Below are 14572 nucleotides of genomic sequence, written 5' to 3'. Positions count from 1 at the left end.
GTGGGAAAAAAAGCTTCCTTTGAACACGACCAGTTTTTCAAAAAGAGACAAATCATTAATATAATTTAATATGTAATCTAAAGTGTTCTTTGCACAATTTCTTGTGTAAATAAATACAATCATAACTTTTTATGAAAACAAGTCAAAAGACTTGGTAATGAATTCCATGCCACCATTGCTCGATAGTGCACCGTCCCCTCTGTGTTAAACTAGTTCTGCAGGAAGGCAACAGAAAACGACTGTCTGCTGCCTGTCGAGTGGAGCACTGACGTGTATGTGCACTGTCCACTGTTTTGAATAGTGCACTTGCACATACGCCGCAGCAGCACACTGACTACACTATAGTGTTGACAGACATCATAGGCACAGACACGCCCAGAGCCAGGGATTCACTGTACGTCCAGAAAGCTCCTGGTGTTTTCTCCACTATTCCACCAGGTGGCATTTAGACTTGTCTTGTGAAAGGTGCTCCCCCCTAACGTGCCTGTACTGGGAAACGGTGTCAAAAAGGGCACCTACTGCACGACATGGGGCCCCACCAACGTGCAAAAGTTGAATCGTACCTTCATCATGTTTTCTCGCCTGTAGGAGTACTGTATACAGCACTGCATCCCATTTTCCCTACTGGAAAGGGCACCCTTTGGGGCAATGCCATATAGGGGCGGCATAGAGGGCACTTCTTAACGGCACCCTTTTCCATTGGAAGGGCACCCATATAGGGAACGTCAAGTGTAGGCCATTGGGCACCATATAGGGCACTGCATCACGTTTTCTCCACTCATTAACACACGCTATCAAATTTTTGCTCGTAAGGGCACATCGTCATGATTTTGTTGCATGGAAGGGCACTCAATAATGTTTTGAAGTGAATGTGAAGGGCAGCCAATAGGGAACTGCCCTTTGTTTTAGCCACTCTAGAGGGCACTTTAGCGGCGAGTTTTCAACCATGGGGGCACCAGGTGGGGCCCCATGAGTCCACCAGTACTTTATATTATATATTTATAGTGACTGCGGTACCCTTTATAAAAGTAAAAAGAAAACCAAGGTGTATGTGTGTGTGTGCGCGCAAGTGTGTGCTCATATTCCTAACATGACAGAATATGTTTTTATATCAACTACAGGCAAACTGCAGTGTTTGTGGTGGGATTCAGTTCGATCGATTCTACATGAAAGGCTGCGACGAGTCGAATTGCAGGCTTCATCTGGAGTGTTTGTCATGAAGAGTAGAAAGTTCACTCGCCTGATCATCCACTTCCTTCACTGATACCGATTCCATCTTCCAACCCTTTGGTGTCTTCGGCTTGGTTTGAAACTGTATCGATAGACTGAGATGCAGTGACTTTAATCCCCATAATGCAACTTGCTGGCATCTACACATCTAGTCAGTAAGATCTATCTGTGTGTGTGAGCCCCGTAATCACATTATCAGATTGTTTTCTCACACTCCTCCAGCGCCACAGGAGACATTTAACCGGTGTTATTCCCGGTGTCAAGTTGTTGAATCAGCTTGATAAAGAAAGAAGTCTTTTAATATTCACAGCCCAATGTTTTCAAATCGTCCATTCAACTGTACAGTTGAATGTTGAAAGAGTTATCTCTGTTTGACTTCTTGAATCAGCAAAGCTTTGCTCATCATTCGTCGCATACAGTTACGACTACTGCGGTACCACATGATGATGTGGACTCTCTCAGCACAAATATGGTGACAAATACAGTATTCGATTTGATACTAATACACGTTTAGCTAATCGCTCGTGGTTCCACTGTCCGTCGCCCACTGACGAGTTAATCCACGAGCTGAAAACTGCGAAGCTCTGTAAGACCAAGGGGGCGGCTGCATATTCAGCTGATAATTCTCTGTGGGTTCAAAATACTGTTGTTAGCATTACTTACAATTACTACAGAAGAATATTTTGTTGTTGTTGTTAAATGCAAGTGACATTGTTGGAATAGATTAAATCACCTGGTCAGTGTGTGTGTGTCTCTGCCTCGTTGATTTATAGGTAACTTTAAAATAAATGGATCGATGTTATTCTCACTAACAGTCTTTCTACCTCTGACGGCTTGTTTGTTTTTAGGGCCTGTGTTACAAATAATAGTATATTAAATTGGCAGGATAGTGGGTATTTGTCCTCGTGCTGATTCTGTCCTCCACAGGGCATCCACCGCCTCCCACGATCTTATTGCTGCGGTGGTTTGTGTCAAACCACAATGTGCACGTGAACTTATGTGCACCTCGTGATTTAAGCCTGTAAAAGTGTGTGTGTGTTTGCAGCAAGGTGGAAAGTATTGGGGGCAAAGGTCAGGGTGGCGCGTGGTGGTGTCCGACTCTCATGCAGGTGCACTAGAGTTTGCCACCTGTCAAAAACCTGCAACTACTCTCGAATGCTTTTTTACTGAAGGGAGGCCGCCCTTTTAGAAGAGCAACAAAAGTCGGTGAAAAACCGCTCCTGCGCGTGCAGCGTCCAATTCAGATTTGATTGTACTTTCCTGCTAAGCGCTGCTTAGAAACAACATTGTTCATTTCTTCAGTACCCGTGGTCTTAAACGCTCCGGTGACCGGTTCCAGGTAGTGACGGATTTGACCGGGACCAAAGAGACCCGCCAAGTTTAACTGTAAAAGCAGATGTTACATTTTATTCACACATTTAAACGCAGGTTTTTACAATCATTCTGAGTGTGTCAGAGACAAAGTTGGCTTTTAGGTTTGTGCAGCGTCACAACTGTGGCGTGTGTGTGCGTGAGACCTGCACATGTACAATCTGACAGCAACACAAAAGGTGGTGCGGTTTGTGTCACGTGACGCGACATGAAAACAATATGGATTAAACATCGACAGGTTCTGCTTGCACGCCCGTATGTTGCGTGGTGGTGGACCCACACTGAACACACTCACAGCACTTCCCTGATTCACATTCGCTGAAATGCATCGATGCCGTCGGAGGCGGGGAGAAGCAGCTCACAGACGCACACTACCCTTGAAATGTATATGAAGCAAACTTTAAATCGGCAATCAAGAGGGTTTTTGATTTAACCGTCTCGGCTTCATCAACGCATTAACATTGACGTGCGGTCTCGTTCGAAAATGGTCTTAGTTGTTCTACGGTTCAAAAGTGACGATCTCCTCCTAAGTGGATGACCGTTTGGTGACTTCAGGTGGAAACTGTGCACGTGTTTGGCTCTTACGCTTTCCAGTTCAGGTAGGAAAACTAACTCAGTCTCAACTTTCACAAACTCTTAAAGAAGCAGTTCATAAGTTTTTTGGGGGGAGAAAAATACGCTGTGTTGTTTTCTTGCCAAAAGTGAATGGGAAGCCCGATACTGCTCGTGTCTGTCCAGTGAATATGAAGCTGGCAGCAGTGAGCTTGGCTTAGTGTTAGAGACTGGAACTGGGGACACAGCCCCCTAAAAGCCAGCGCTTTATCGTTTTTTTTGTCCGCACAATCAAGCAAGGGACTACTGAACAGATTTGGACGGGACATGGGGCCAAGAAAGAACCCATTAATAACCCCAGGACTTTTTAAATCACTGATTTAATGATTACCCAGGGAATCATTCACGGATGTTAACATAAAAACAAACAAAAATCGGGCATATTTTTAGATATATAGGGAGCTGATTTCTACAAGTGTGAGCAACTTGCAGATTCTAAAATAAAAATCTGTAGCAGATTTAAAGGTGACCATAAAAAAATCTATTTTTCAGTGCTCACATGGATGAGTATCTGTGGAGCCGGCCAGCCCACAAACTTGTTTTTCTGTGAGCTGGCTAAACCCTGCAGCCTGGCTCTGGGCAACTGGTCCACATTTCTCTCCCACTGCGATGCCACAGTTGGGCTCGTTTGGTGTCAGCCCACCTGTAATCTGAGAATCTGCACTTTTCTGGTAAAGGGGGGGTCGACATTTCCTACACATTTGGAAATCCGTTGACCAATCCAACAGACTAATTGGGCCAGCGTGCCAATCAGAGCAGACTGGGGTTTAGCAGGAGGCGGGGCTAAAATAAAACGGCACAAAACTGTCTAGAAAAAAGAGGGGGGAAAAAAGCTGCATTCCCCAATAAAAGACAGACTGCTCATTTAAGCTTCCCTACGTGGGTAGAACCAACCAACACTCAACCCTTCACAAGCATTTAACAAACACAATTAAGGAAAACCTATTGCACAATCATGTATGAAAAAAAGGAAGACAGAAACAAAAATATTTTTTTTTCTTTTTGCTACTATTTTGTACAATTCTAAGTAGTCAGAAGTTCAGTCTGGCGCATTGTGTTTATACAGTGAATATAAGAAAATCTAATAATACTAGCGAGGACGTCTCATGGCGGCAGAATCAGTCTGCTCCGATGTTCCGGGTTGTTACACTGAACCTTGAAAAGGCAGAGGTGGAGAAGAATAGTCGCCGCGTTCCGATGCTGCATTGCAAACGCCTAATATGGTACATTGGTGTATATACACAAACACACACGTGTATATATGACAACATTAATATGTTCACACATACAGATTCTCTCCAGTCTCAGAGGCACTCCCTATAGTTAGGTGGTGTTAGTTGACAAAAATCTCATTATTCTCAATCCCGTCTAACTCTCAGAATCATCCGCGTGATTAAAAAATAGCCATCCTTTGTCGATTCCTCGAAAGACGTCTTAAAAAGCGGCATGTCGTCCTTTCCCCAAAAAATAAACTTTCCTTTTATTTTTCTCTCGAGTTTGGTTTGGGAGTCAAGTCGGCGTGTGTGTGTGTGTGTGTGTGTGTGTCCCTCTGATAATCCTCAGGAGTGTGTGAGACTAAAGTCTGCATCCGTGTTGGTGCTTTTCATCTGTCCACCTTTACTGTCAGGCTTCCGCCAGAGTCTGTGCTTCTATTTTTCACTGTCCTCCCGTCATCTCGCGCTCTTTCACAGAGTCTGTCAAGATGAGGAAAAGTGCAACAGGGATCCTTTTGCCCGTCTCCTCCAAAATTTAAAAGAAGCGGGGGAGGGAAAGACAAAAGAAAAGAGCAAACAGGCCGTGTAGTAGCAAGTCCGCAGATGGAGATCAAAGATCATATTTTATCATCCGTCATCTCCAGGAACTGGGCGTAGACGTCTCTGGAACACTCCCCCTTCTGGTTGAACAGGAACTTGTAGTAGCTGCCGTCAGCACAAATGGCTGTCGGGTGGTGGGGGGAGACATAAGAGCGAAACGCAAGTCAGCAAACACAGGCCGGACACAACAGGAGCAGACAGGTCTCATTTGTGGTGAAGGAATGGAACAAGGGGAACAATCACATTTAAACGACGGGGCCAAAGCTGAAAGTGTAACTGTCACATTCCACATCTCGTCTCTGAAGGCCTCGAATGAGGCCAGAGAGTGAAACTTTGCCAAAACCTAAAAGAAATATGTAGACACAACCAAAACTTCTTACGCTTTAGTGTCAAAACTTTACACAGCGATCACACAGCTGAATCCGCACAGTTTTCAAGAACTTTTGTAGACAAACAAGATGGCTGCCGCTGACGAACGAGCATTTGACTAAAAGTACCTGATATTTTCACATTTCTCCCTAAAAATGACAACACTCGTTCACGGACATTGTGGAATCATCATCACAGACACATCTTTCTGCTCTGGTCTGTCGACATTTTTGCGTCGCTCAACAGACGTCACATGATTCCTTGCTCTCCAGTTGCGTCCGGGGGCATTTTGTTCTGCGTCTGTCGGGAACACTCTTGTAAATCGAAAAAATGAACTGAGAGGTCCCAGACTAATACGCATTTGAGTATAAGTCTGGCTATGCCAGGCTTATAATGAAATCTACAGACAAGAAACACAAGCCCTTGTTCTTGTAGCTGCTGGTAAACATTATGTAAAAAAAAAAAAAAAAGACAGTAAAGGCAACAGTAATGTCAATAACGGCTCTATACGGTCGTACTCACCTATGACAGCGTTGGGCTCTGTTCCAAAGGCACACACACAGGGAGAACCTGAGGGGACCTGGAACTTGGAGAAGCTCCACTTGGAGCTGAAGTATTTGGGAAGAAAGCTGGCCGACGCCAAGCTGCAGAGTGGGCGACACGGTCAGGACATAAGAGTTGGAGCAGAAAGTCAAAATTGACTCTTGCTTTCACAATTATACTCATTCTTTCTGCCGCGGGTGAAACGGACCTCGACTGTTTGTTCCTCTTGGGATCCTCCGCCGCGAAGATGTGGACCGTGCCATGGTCACTAGACACGCAGATGAGGGACGCATCCTGGTTGAAATTAATGCTGAACAGGACAGAGCAGATGTGAGGGCGTCAGAGCAAGGAATTTTGGAATTATTGTAGAATTGCCATTAACCTACACTTCAGGGTTTCCCAACTCAAGGACTGCAGGCAAAATAAACTTTAAAAAAACTAAAAAATACTTTAATAAGTGAGATTATGTAACTTGTGAGAGAAGTAGCATCACATTTTTCCAGTTAAACACTTAACACACTGTTGCTTCATTCAGGGGCTTTGATGCCGTTGTCATACTTGCTTTGGTAGCACAAGTATAGTCGCTGATGTGGCGTAAATATGGTTTGTAGAAGTACAATACAGATTCAGTTTGCTGTCTGTACGACTCGTCTCCAGTGTTGAGAAAATGTTGCGCTCGCTCAATTTCTGGAACAATGCTTATATTTTCACGTGACTCTCACTTAGCATGACCACTGTCAAATAGTTTATTTTTTTTTTTTAATTCTGAACAAGTATTGGAAAGTGTTGTATGAAGTTACCTGGACTAAAGCAGCTTCTACATTTTCACGTGTCTTTTGTTAGGCCCCTTTACATGTTACAGTTATATGCTGTAAAGCCCTAAATGTGTTTTTAATAGCTTTGATTAATTTTTTTCCAATTATTTTATTTTGTTTAATACTGTTTTGGTTTTGTCAATTAAAATTTAAAAAAGGTAGCTCAGTGGTCAGTGATGTCTCCTCACAGTAAGCCGGTCCTTGGTTTGAATTACACACAGGCAGAACTTACGCTGATCTCTAATGTGTGGAACGTGACTGTACATACAGTACTGTCAGCAGATCGGAGCCCTCTCATCCATATATCCTGTCCTTTATCTCACGCATACTCTTACACAAACATTATTGTAGAACATGCAGTGTTGCTTTTACATTTCATGAGGTCACCATGCAAAGAATTCCTGTGGTTATCATACTTCCTCCCCCCACACACTCTCACATCCAATCAATCTGCAAGAACATAGTCAAACATATATCTAGCAGAGAGCTGGAGCAGCGGAGCACTCAGACTGTCGTCTGACTGTCCGTGAGTCAGATAATGGAAAGACTCAAGTGAGGGTTGCAGGAAAGTTTGGGGGAGAAGGTGTCAGCACTGCAGCTCGCCTTGGCTTTACGCTGTCAAGTAGAAGAAGCTGATCTTTTTCGTCCCCATCCATACCATTTATGTTACATGCATGAACAAAATGTAGAACGCCCGCGGAGCAGCATTTCTGCTCAGTGCTCACCAGTAAATGTTAGCTGTCTGAGAGCCCCGTCTCAGCTCCTGTATAAGCTGCCCTGCGGATGTGTCGAAAATCCTTATGAGAGTCCCCTGTGAGCACGGAAACACGGATTAGTCGCAAGTCAGCAGCAATTAGAATCAAAAACCCACAAACGCTGAAAAAGTGTCAGAGCAGGCGATACTATTTCACCCCCCCACACGTTACGGACTTTCTCCGATGCAGTAGCTATCCTCGTGCCCTGCAGGTTGAGAGCGATGCAGCACAGCGAGCCCTCGTGGGCGGGGATGTCGACTGGGGGCTTCTCCGTGTTGGCCAGGTCCACTATCTGCACATGGCCTGAATGAGTCCCGGGGAAGGCCAACAGAGAGTTGTTACTGTTGGGACACAGCACACACAGACCTGAGGAGGAAAAGGAGGAGAAAGGCCGGTTACAATTCTCACATCAACAATTAGGATTTTATTGTTTTAAAGCTGACTGACAATGATCAAATTGTAGATGACAGTTGAGTTTTCTGGCTGCAGAAATTAACCTGAAATGTTTGAACGTTGGGCCAGTCAAAGGGTCGTTGTGGTGGAAGACGTCGGTTAAAAGGGCAGTAAGCGATTCTAAAGCAACACAGGTTTTGTAAAAATCAAAGCTGTCGCTTTTGTGCGTGCGCCAAAAAAAATCTGAGTTTTCCGCTCAGCCCAGGCTCTGTAGATCAAAAAAAACTAAAAATGGTGCGGACTGCACCTCACAACACTGCGAGTGCAGTTTGTAAAAACAACACGTCAACACCTTAAGAGACGTGCTAGTGGATGGCGCTGCAACTCCGCGGTTAATGCGTCCGACTCCCATACCCGAGGTCGTGGGTTCGCCGCCCAACCAGAGAAGTACAACCAGAAACAACAACAAAGAGTGAACCCAGCTTTCTCCAGAATCCAGAATCTCTTACTGCCCCTTTAAGTGTCTGTAGCAGAACAAGCTGGGGAGTTTGAGGAGAGCGCACTGACCTTTGGGGTTGTAGCAGGTCTCAAACACATGCAGCTGATGGGGGTTGTGGGTGAAGGTGAACACTTTGATCATCGAGTCCAGGACCACCACAATCCTAAGAACAAATGGAGATGAACAAAACACTGATACTAAACGTCAAGAGACTCTATTCAATAATACTAAATCCAACACATCCAGTGATGAAGCCATCAGCAGCTCGACTGACGCAACAAGATTCATTCAAGAGAATTTAGATACGGGTGCGGCTGCATTGTCATCTGCAATGTCTTGTCTGAAGAGGAACCTCCCATCTACTCACTACTTACTGCATTACGCAACACTTGTCGCCAATAAATGGAAAGAATTCCACTGACAGCATGACAAAAGATGAAGCAGCTTCACAAAGTTTGTTTTGAGGGTTAATCTTTTTTTTTTTGTACCTGTCGCGTCGAAGCTTCACTGCCTTGACTTCTGTTGAGAACTCAATCTCAATAACCGTCTTCTTCTTCAGGTCGTCCCAGATCATCACTAGAGTACCAAAAAAAGAATTTGTTCAACTGAGTCACATTAATATTTTTAATACTAAACACAAGTTTCTGTCGTAAACCTACGACAGGCAAAAGAACATATTTGAGACGTATAAACATCAAGTTCAAGAGCTTAGCGAATATCCTCTTGAGGAAACTAAACTTATCAAGACAACCAAATAGCCTAAAGTAAATTTTACTGCTGATGCGGTATAAGAATTGCTGATTTAAATAGGCACAACATACCTTTGTTAGTTGGATACTTGGGTTTCTTCCCTCCGCCCACCAGTGCTAGATAGTTACACCTGAACAGCATCTCCACGTGGCCGACCCCACCCTCCAGGAACTCTGAAAGATAAAAGTCACTGGATGTTCATTTCAATAATAACAGCACAGGAAGAGAATAATTCAGACCTATGCACCTAACTGTACTTGTGATTAAAATGAATACCTTTTACCCCCCTCACTCACAACAAAGTTTCAACCTGCACGTTGCGCTAGCGTCACCTTGACTAAATCTAACTTCAGTATAGGGCGAGTGACGACATGTTGGCAAACCTGCAAGGACCCGGTAATACATTTCCCACACAGGTTTACCTTGCAATCTGATTATGTAACTGTTTTGTCTGGTTATTGTTAGACTGACGACAACCATGTCACACCCAGTCTGAGAGACGACCAAGATGTGGTGGTGGTGGCAGGAATGGAGGAGGAGTCACGGGGGGTTGAGGAACGTGATGGAGATGGAGCAGCAGCATCGGTAGCTGAGCTACACTCACATTTACTACTGCTTCATCCTCTCATGTTGGAGGGCAGACTGAGGGCAGACTGAGCGCTACGATGACTCACTGATGCCTCTTAGTAGTGTTACGACATGGCATGGGCCTGGGCTAGCTCATTAGCATGCTAACGTCAGCAGATACATAAATCTCTGCAACACAAAACATAAACATCTTTGACATAATTTCTTTACATTCTGTTGATAATGTTACTTAATACTGGCGTGTTTTAAACTAAAATACTGAAATATTGCTCCTTCACTCCGGAGCAGGTTGCGTGCTGGGGCATGATTTTTTAGCTTCTTCTTATATCCATATTTAAGGAGTTGCACTTCTGTCGCAATACTTTGCTCCTGTGTGCACCAATTTTGCCTTGCATGAATTGCGCTGTGCTTTGAATGAAGACCTCAAATTAGCTGTCCAACGCTGAGCATTGCTCTATTGAAACAATTTCAGGGAGCAAATCTTCAAACTGTCGTCGGTAAATAAAATTGAATCTGGAACAACAGTGTCATTGAAAATTCAGAACAGAAAATGTCTTTCCAATATGACATTGTTATTTGAAAACAACAGAAGGGACATTTTTTTAAGTACTAACCCAATAGATTTCACATTTTGAATAATAGATAAGAACAATAATGGGAATCATAAATAAAAACAAAACCGTGTCATCGCTCAAAATTCCCGCTCCTGTCATTTTTCAACAACGGATAAAACTTCTGCAGGTGACCGGCGCTCACTGCAGAATGGATCCCGCAACGCGTCGTTCAGGTAAGCTCTGAATTACCTCTGGTTATTCAGGGGAAGGATTTGTTTATTTTTAATCGTGTGTCGTTATGTCAGTCGTTATTCTGTTTTGGCAGCACGCCGCCCTCTTAACAGACTATTTTTGTTGGTTTTCATCTATGAAAGAGATTCACAGATAACTATTAACTAAAATTATTACATCCATGTAATTTCTTTGCCACATTCTGTCAAGCGTATCAAATAAGTATCAATATATTTCAACGTCACTGGCTGTTGAGAGGGGACAGTGTTTTGTTTTGTTTTCCTACCAGTTACAAATATTAACATCTCCAGAGTCTATTTACCTTGTTTCTCCTTCTCTTTGAGAGGATCTGTGTTGTACACACGAAATCCATTTTCCATTCCACAGGCAAAGCATCCTGGGGAGGCAGACAAAGACGGAGCAGCGATCAGAACGGGGCCGACAGCTACAGACAACAATCAAGCAACACTTGTAATATCAAGAGGGTTTTTTAATAGCAATCTTCCAAAGTAGGGGTCGAGGCCGATGACCGATATTTGTCTGCAGTAAAAAAAAAAAAGTGTCAAAAGGTGTCAGAATTTTGAATAATAAATCATTTGTTGAAGTGTCTTAATTCGCAGAAACCTGTCAACATGACCTCAACGTGAAAAGTGCGGGGGCCACGAACATGGACGGGACATTGTTAAAGTCCATAAAGGTTTTTATATAATAAAAATGATATTATCGGCAAATCGGCTTAAAAATGACCGATAAACACACAACAACAAAAAAAGCTGAATATCGGCGCAGGTGATCGCCGAGGCCGGTACTCGGTCGACCCTCGCCTCGCGGGGAACCGCCCACACACACACCGGTCGGCGCGGGAACGACGGCGCGGGACAGGGGGACCCTGGGAAGCATTCTCCTCCTGTCTCGGGACACAACTGGCCCGGTTGCAGCGCCGACAGGCGGCGCGGAACGATCAAATGATCGACCTCCGCTGGAATTCATATATTGATACTACGAATCTGGTGACGCCGAGTGTTCACAGTTCTCCGAGGGGGTCGTGTGAGGTTGCTCGGCCTCTTCGCCGTCATGACGTCACACTCCCGTCACGCCCCCCCCTCCCCCTCCTCCGGTGCCCTCTGTACATTACAGTCCGGTGAAGAGCTCCGGGTGAAGGAAAACGCCTCAACTTCTGAGACCTGCGCAAATGTGTGGGTGGGAAGCGAGAGATGCTTCAGTGGGGCCCCTACTCATGCCCCGTGTCACGCCACACGCCCACGAGCAGAACCCACACGTCCTGCTTCTAATATCCCCACTTACAAGCGCGTGGGCTGATATTGGAAATAAGTCTCATAAAAGGTGGACCCGGACACCACGGCGATTGCCAAACCTAGCGTAACTAGCTGCTGCCTAGCTAACGCTAGCCGCTGGGGGGTAACCAAGGCACCGCTCGCACAATGCTCGATGTAAATTGGGACGACATTAGCTCCGTGAGCCAAGTCAACACCTTGTACCCGTGCGCGGGTCTTATTCGAGCACATCGTTGCAACCACGTATTCGCGTTTGACTGAACAACTCGTGTCGCGTTGACCCAACTTTAGCTCGTTAGCTGACTTGATGGCTGGAAATGAAGAAAAAAAAAGCTACGCTAGCGTAGCTAGCTGCGCTAGCTGCGGGATAGAGGCTAAAGCTAACGTGAACTTAATAGTTCGGCGCTTTAAGTCGACGTTTCCGGCGTAACAACGGCTCAGCAACACGCCTTGGGACACATGTTCGACCCCAAGGAACACACGACCGCGCACAGCGGCGCGGTCTACCACATGTGTGAGAAGTCAACGGGTTAGCCGCGTTAGCTTAGCAGCCACGTTAGCTTAGCAGCCACGTTAGCTTAGCAGCCGCGACGCTACCAATTTGCTGTTCGGGAGGAGGAAGAAAAAACGAGAGCGCCGCGTCCTACCATGATCCTGGTTAAATCCGGAATAAAGGAGCCCGTTCCCGTGCGGATTCGACGGCAGTAAATTCATCGTTTTGACAGAACTACTAGACACCGAGTACTAGCGTTTACAAGTGAATCTAGCAGCTGCTGCCCGTTGAGTTGATACCATTCCTCCGGAGTCTGCGGGGCAGAGAGGAGGAAAACAACCCGAGTGTGCGGTTCCTGCTTGGAGAGGGAGCTGTCACCAGTCACCAGTCACGATCAAAGCGACTTTTCTGGCGAGGCTCCATCGTCGTGTTTAGGCGAATATGTGACAGTGGAATTATGCCATTATTATCCTCATTGATGGTTTTGACTAGAGGCAAATATGCCAAAAGCTCGCCAGACAAGCGCTGGCCAAAGAGTGGTTTTTAAAACAACGATTTCAGCCGTCGAAAATGACGGGTTTTAATCATCTCTGAATCAAACTTTCCTCGGCCGAATCAAAGATGATTCTGTTATTGTAACCCTGGAGTTACCGAGTTAGCTGAGAGGATGGATTGGCCACAACAACAAAAAGATGCAAGTGAAAAGTGCTGTTGGAGGTTGTTGACTTTGATTGACATCGACGTCACAACGTCAGCATCGGTCATGTGTGTAGATAATTAAAAAAGAAAAACATTTACATTAATAGTATTGTGTTTAGAATATGTACCGTGTACAACGTGCGATTGACTAACCAGCCCCAGTGGCCTAATGGATAAGGCACTGGCCTCCTAAGCCAGGGATTGTGGGTTCGAGTCCCATCTGGGGTGGGATTCTTTTGTTTATATGTATATCTCAAAAAATCCCTTTAAGTTAGAGGAAATAAAGAAACGCAAATTACTTATAAATGGAGTTCCCGTCATTTGATGTATTAAAATCATCGCTAGCCACACACATTCCATGAATTATTTAATTAGCCCTCTATGGCATGTTGTTGCCCTCAGGCCACAAACCGTGTTTTTGGCCCTCACACTTCCCTTTTAAATTTTTTCAAACAAAACATCACATACAAAGTAAGATAACAAGTCAGTGTCCAATGAAATGTGGGCCTGAAGTGGGTTTGACCTTTTGCTGAGGGGTGTGGCAGTACCTCCAGGAACCAAAGCTGGATGGGACACAGTGCCAGCAAAAGGCAAGATAAATTTCCCCACTTTTGTTAGATCTTAAACTTTCTAATGGATGGAGATTTGCCAGGATGCATAGTCATCATCATCATCATCAATATTTTTGCCGTACGAAATTTTAGCAGTGGAAGGAACGTGATCGAGCAGTACGGCTCATTCCTTCTGACAGTGAGGGCAGTGAGGTCGTGGAGGGGGACAGTGAGGAAGAGTGGACCCCATAATCAGGGTTGGGGGACTGTTAAGAGGTCAGGGGTCAGTCAGTAGAATAACACACAGTCAGCCTTTTCAGTATTTATACTGGAGCACACTCAGTCACCAAGGTCGACAGGTGGGATGGCATGCAAAAGGAGATCATCAAAGTCCCCTGCCCTGCTGTGGTGACAGAGTGCAATAAGAATATGGGTGGTGTGCTGCTGCTGGGCTCTCTCGTTACACTGTGTTGCCAAAAAATCAGTTTGAAGAAATGGCACCAAAGGCCGATCTTCATCTTTATCACAAGACCACCGTGACTGCCTGACTTCTCTACAGGAGAGATTGCAATAGCACTGACAAGAGAAAAGAGGAACTAATGAAGCTTTAGACATTCAAGTCGTATATCGCAGAAAGCCTGTGCTACAGTAGAAACAATCTGGAGATCATCCTAGTTCCACAATTGCTGGGGAGTATGAAAGGAAGGGGAGTAGAGGACTCGTTACACCCATTCCAGTCTATGCTCATTTGTTCCTCATACCACCTATTATATATTATACAAAACCTTGCCATTTTAGTACCCTCATAGTACCTTATTGCCCTGAGGCAACAAAGTAATATCTGGTGGGGGGGGGGGGGGGGGGACACACATTTTATGACAAGCTCTCCAAAACGGGTTAAATATTTCTTCCCCCCCTTAAAATAAAAAGTCATGCCAAAGAGGGTTAGGCTAATAATTTATGGACAAAAGCGTCTGCTAAATGAATGTAATATTAATTTGGTTATATGA

The 14572-nt window shown here is 44.8% G+C and overlaps 1 protein-coding gene and 1 non-coding gene across 3 annotated transcripts; one reads left to right on the top strand and one right to left on the bottom strand.

Moving 5' to 3' along the window:
- Positions 1–2609: 2609 nt before the first annotated feature.
- wdr45b (WD repeat domain 45B) lies at positions 2610–12987 on the bottom strand. Of its 2 annotated transcripts, none has more exons than XM_035611901.2 (10): positions 12964–12987; positions 10847–10921; positions 9223–9324; positions 8890–8977; positions 8470–8564; positions 7685–7875; positions 7480–7565; positions 6148–6249; positions 5919–6040; positions 2610–5151 (listed from the first exon to the last, which is right to left on the bottom strand). In XM_035611901.2, the coding sequence occupies exons 2-10, from the start codon at positions 10902–10904 to the stop codon at positions 5045–5047; spliced, it is 951 nt and encodes a 316-aa protein (XP_035467794.1). In that variant the 5' UTR covers positions 10905–10921; positions 12964–12987; the 3' UTR covers positions 2610–5044. The 2 variants fall into 2 exon arrangements, with proteins under 2 accessions (XP_035467794.1, XP_035467793.1); XM_035611900.2 differs by lacking the exon at positions 12964–12987 and adding an exon at positions 12467–12901.
- A 179-nt stretch (positions 12988–13166) lies between these two features.
- Positions 13167–13239, top strand: trnar-ccu. Its single transcript has one exon. It is a non-coding gene; the product is annotated as a tRNA-Arg (tRNA).
- Positions 13240–14572: the final 1333 nt, after the last annotated feature.

This window comes from Scophthalmus maximus, chromosome 16 (assembly GCF_022379125.1).
Source record: "Scophthalmus maximus strain ysfricsl-2021 chromosome 16, ASM2237912v1, whole genome shotgun sequence".
NCBI classification, from domain to species: domain Eukaryota; kingdom Metazoa; phylum Chordata; class Actinopteri; order Pleuronectiformes; family Scophthalmidae; genus Scophthalmus; species Scophthalmus maximus.
The sequence above is the reverse complement of the archived record's forward strand: the minus strand, read 5'-3'. Positions and strand labels throughout refer to the sequence as shown.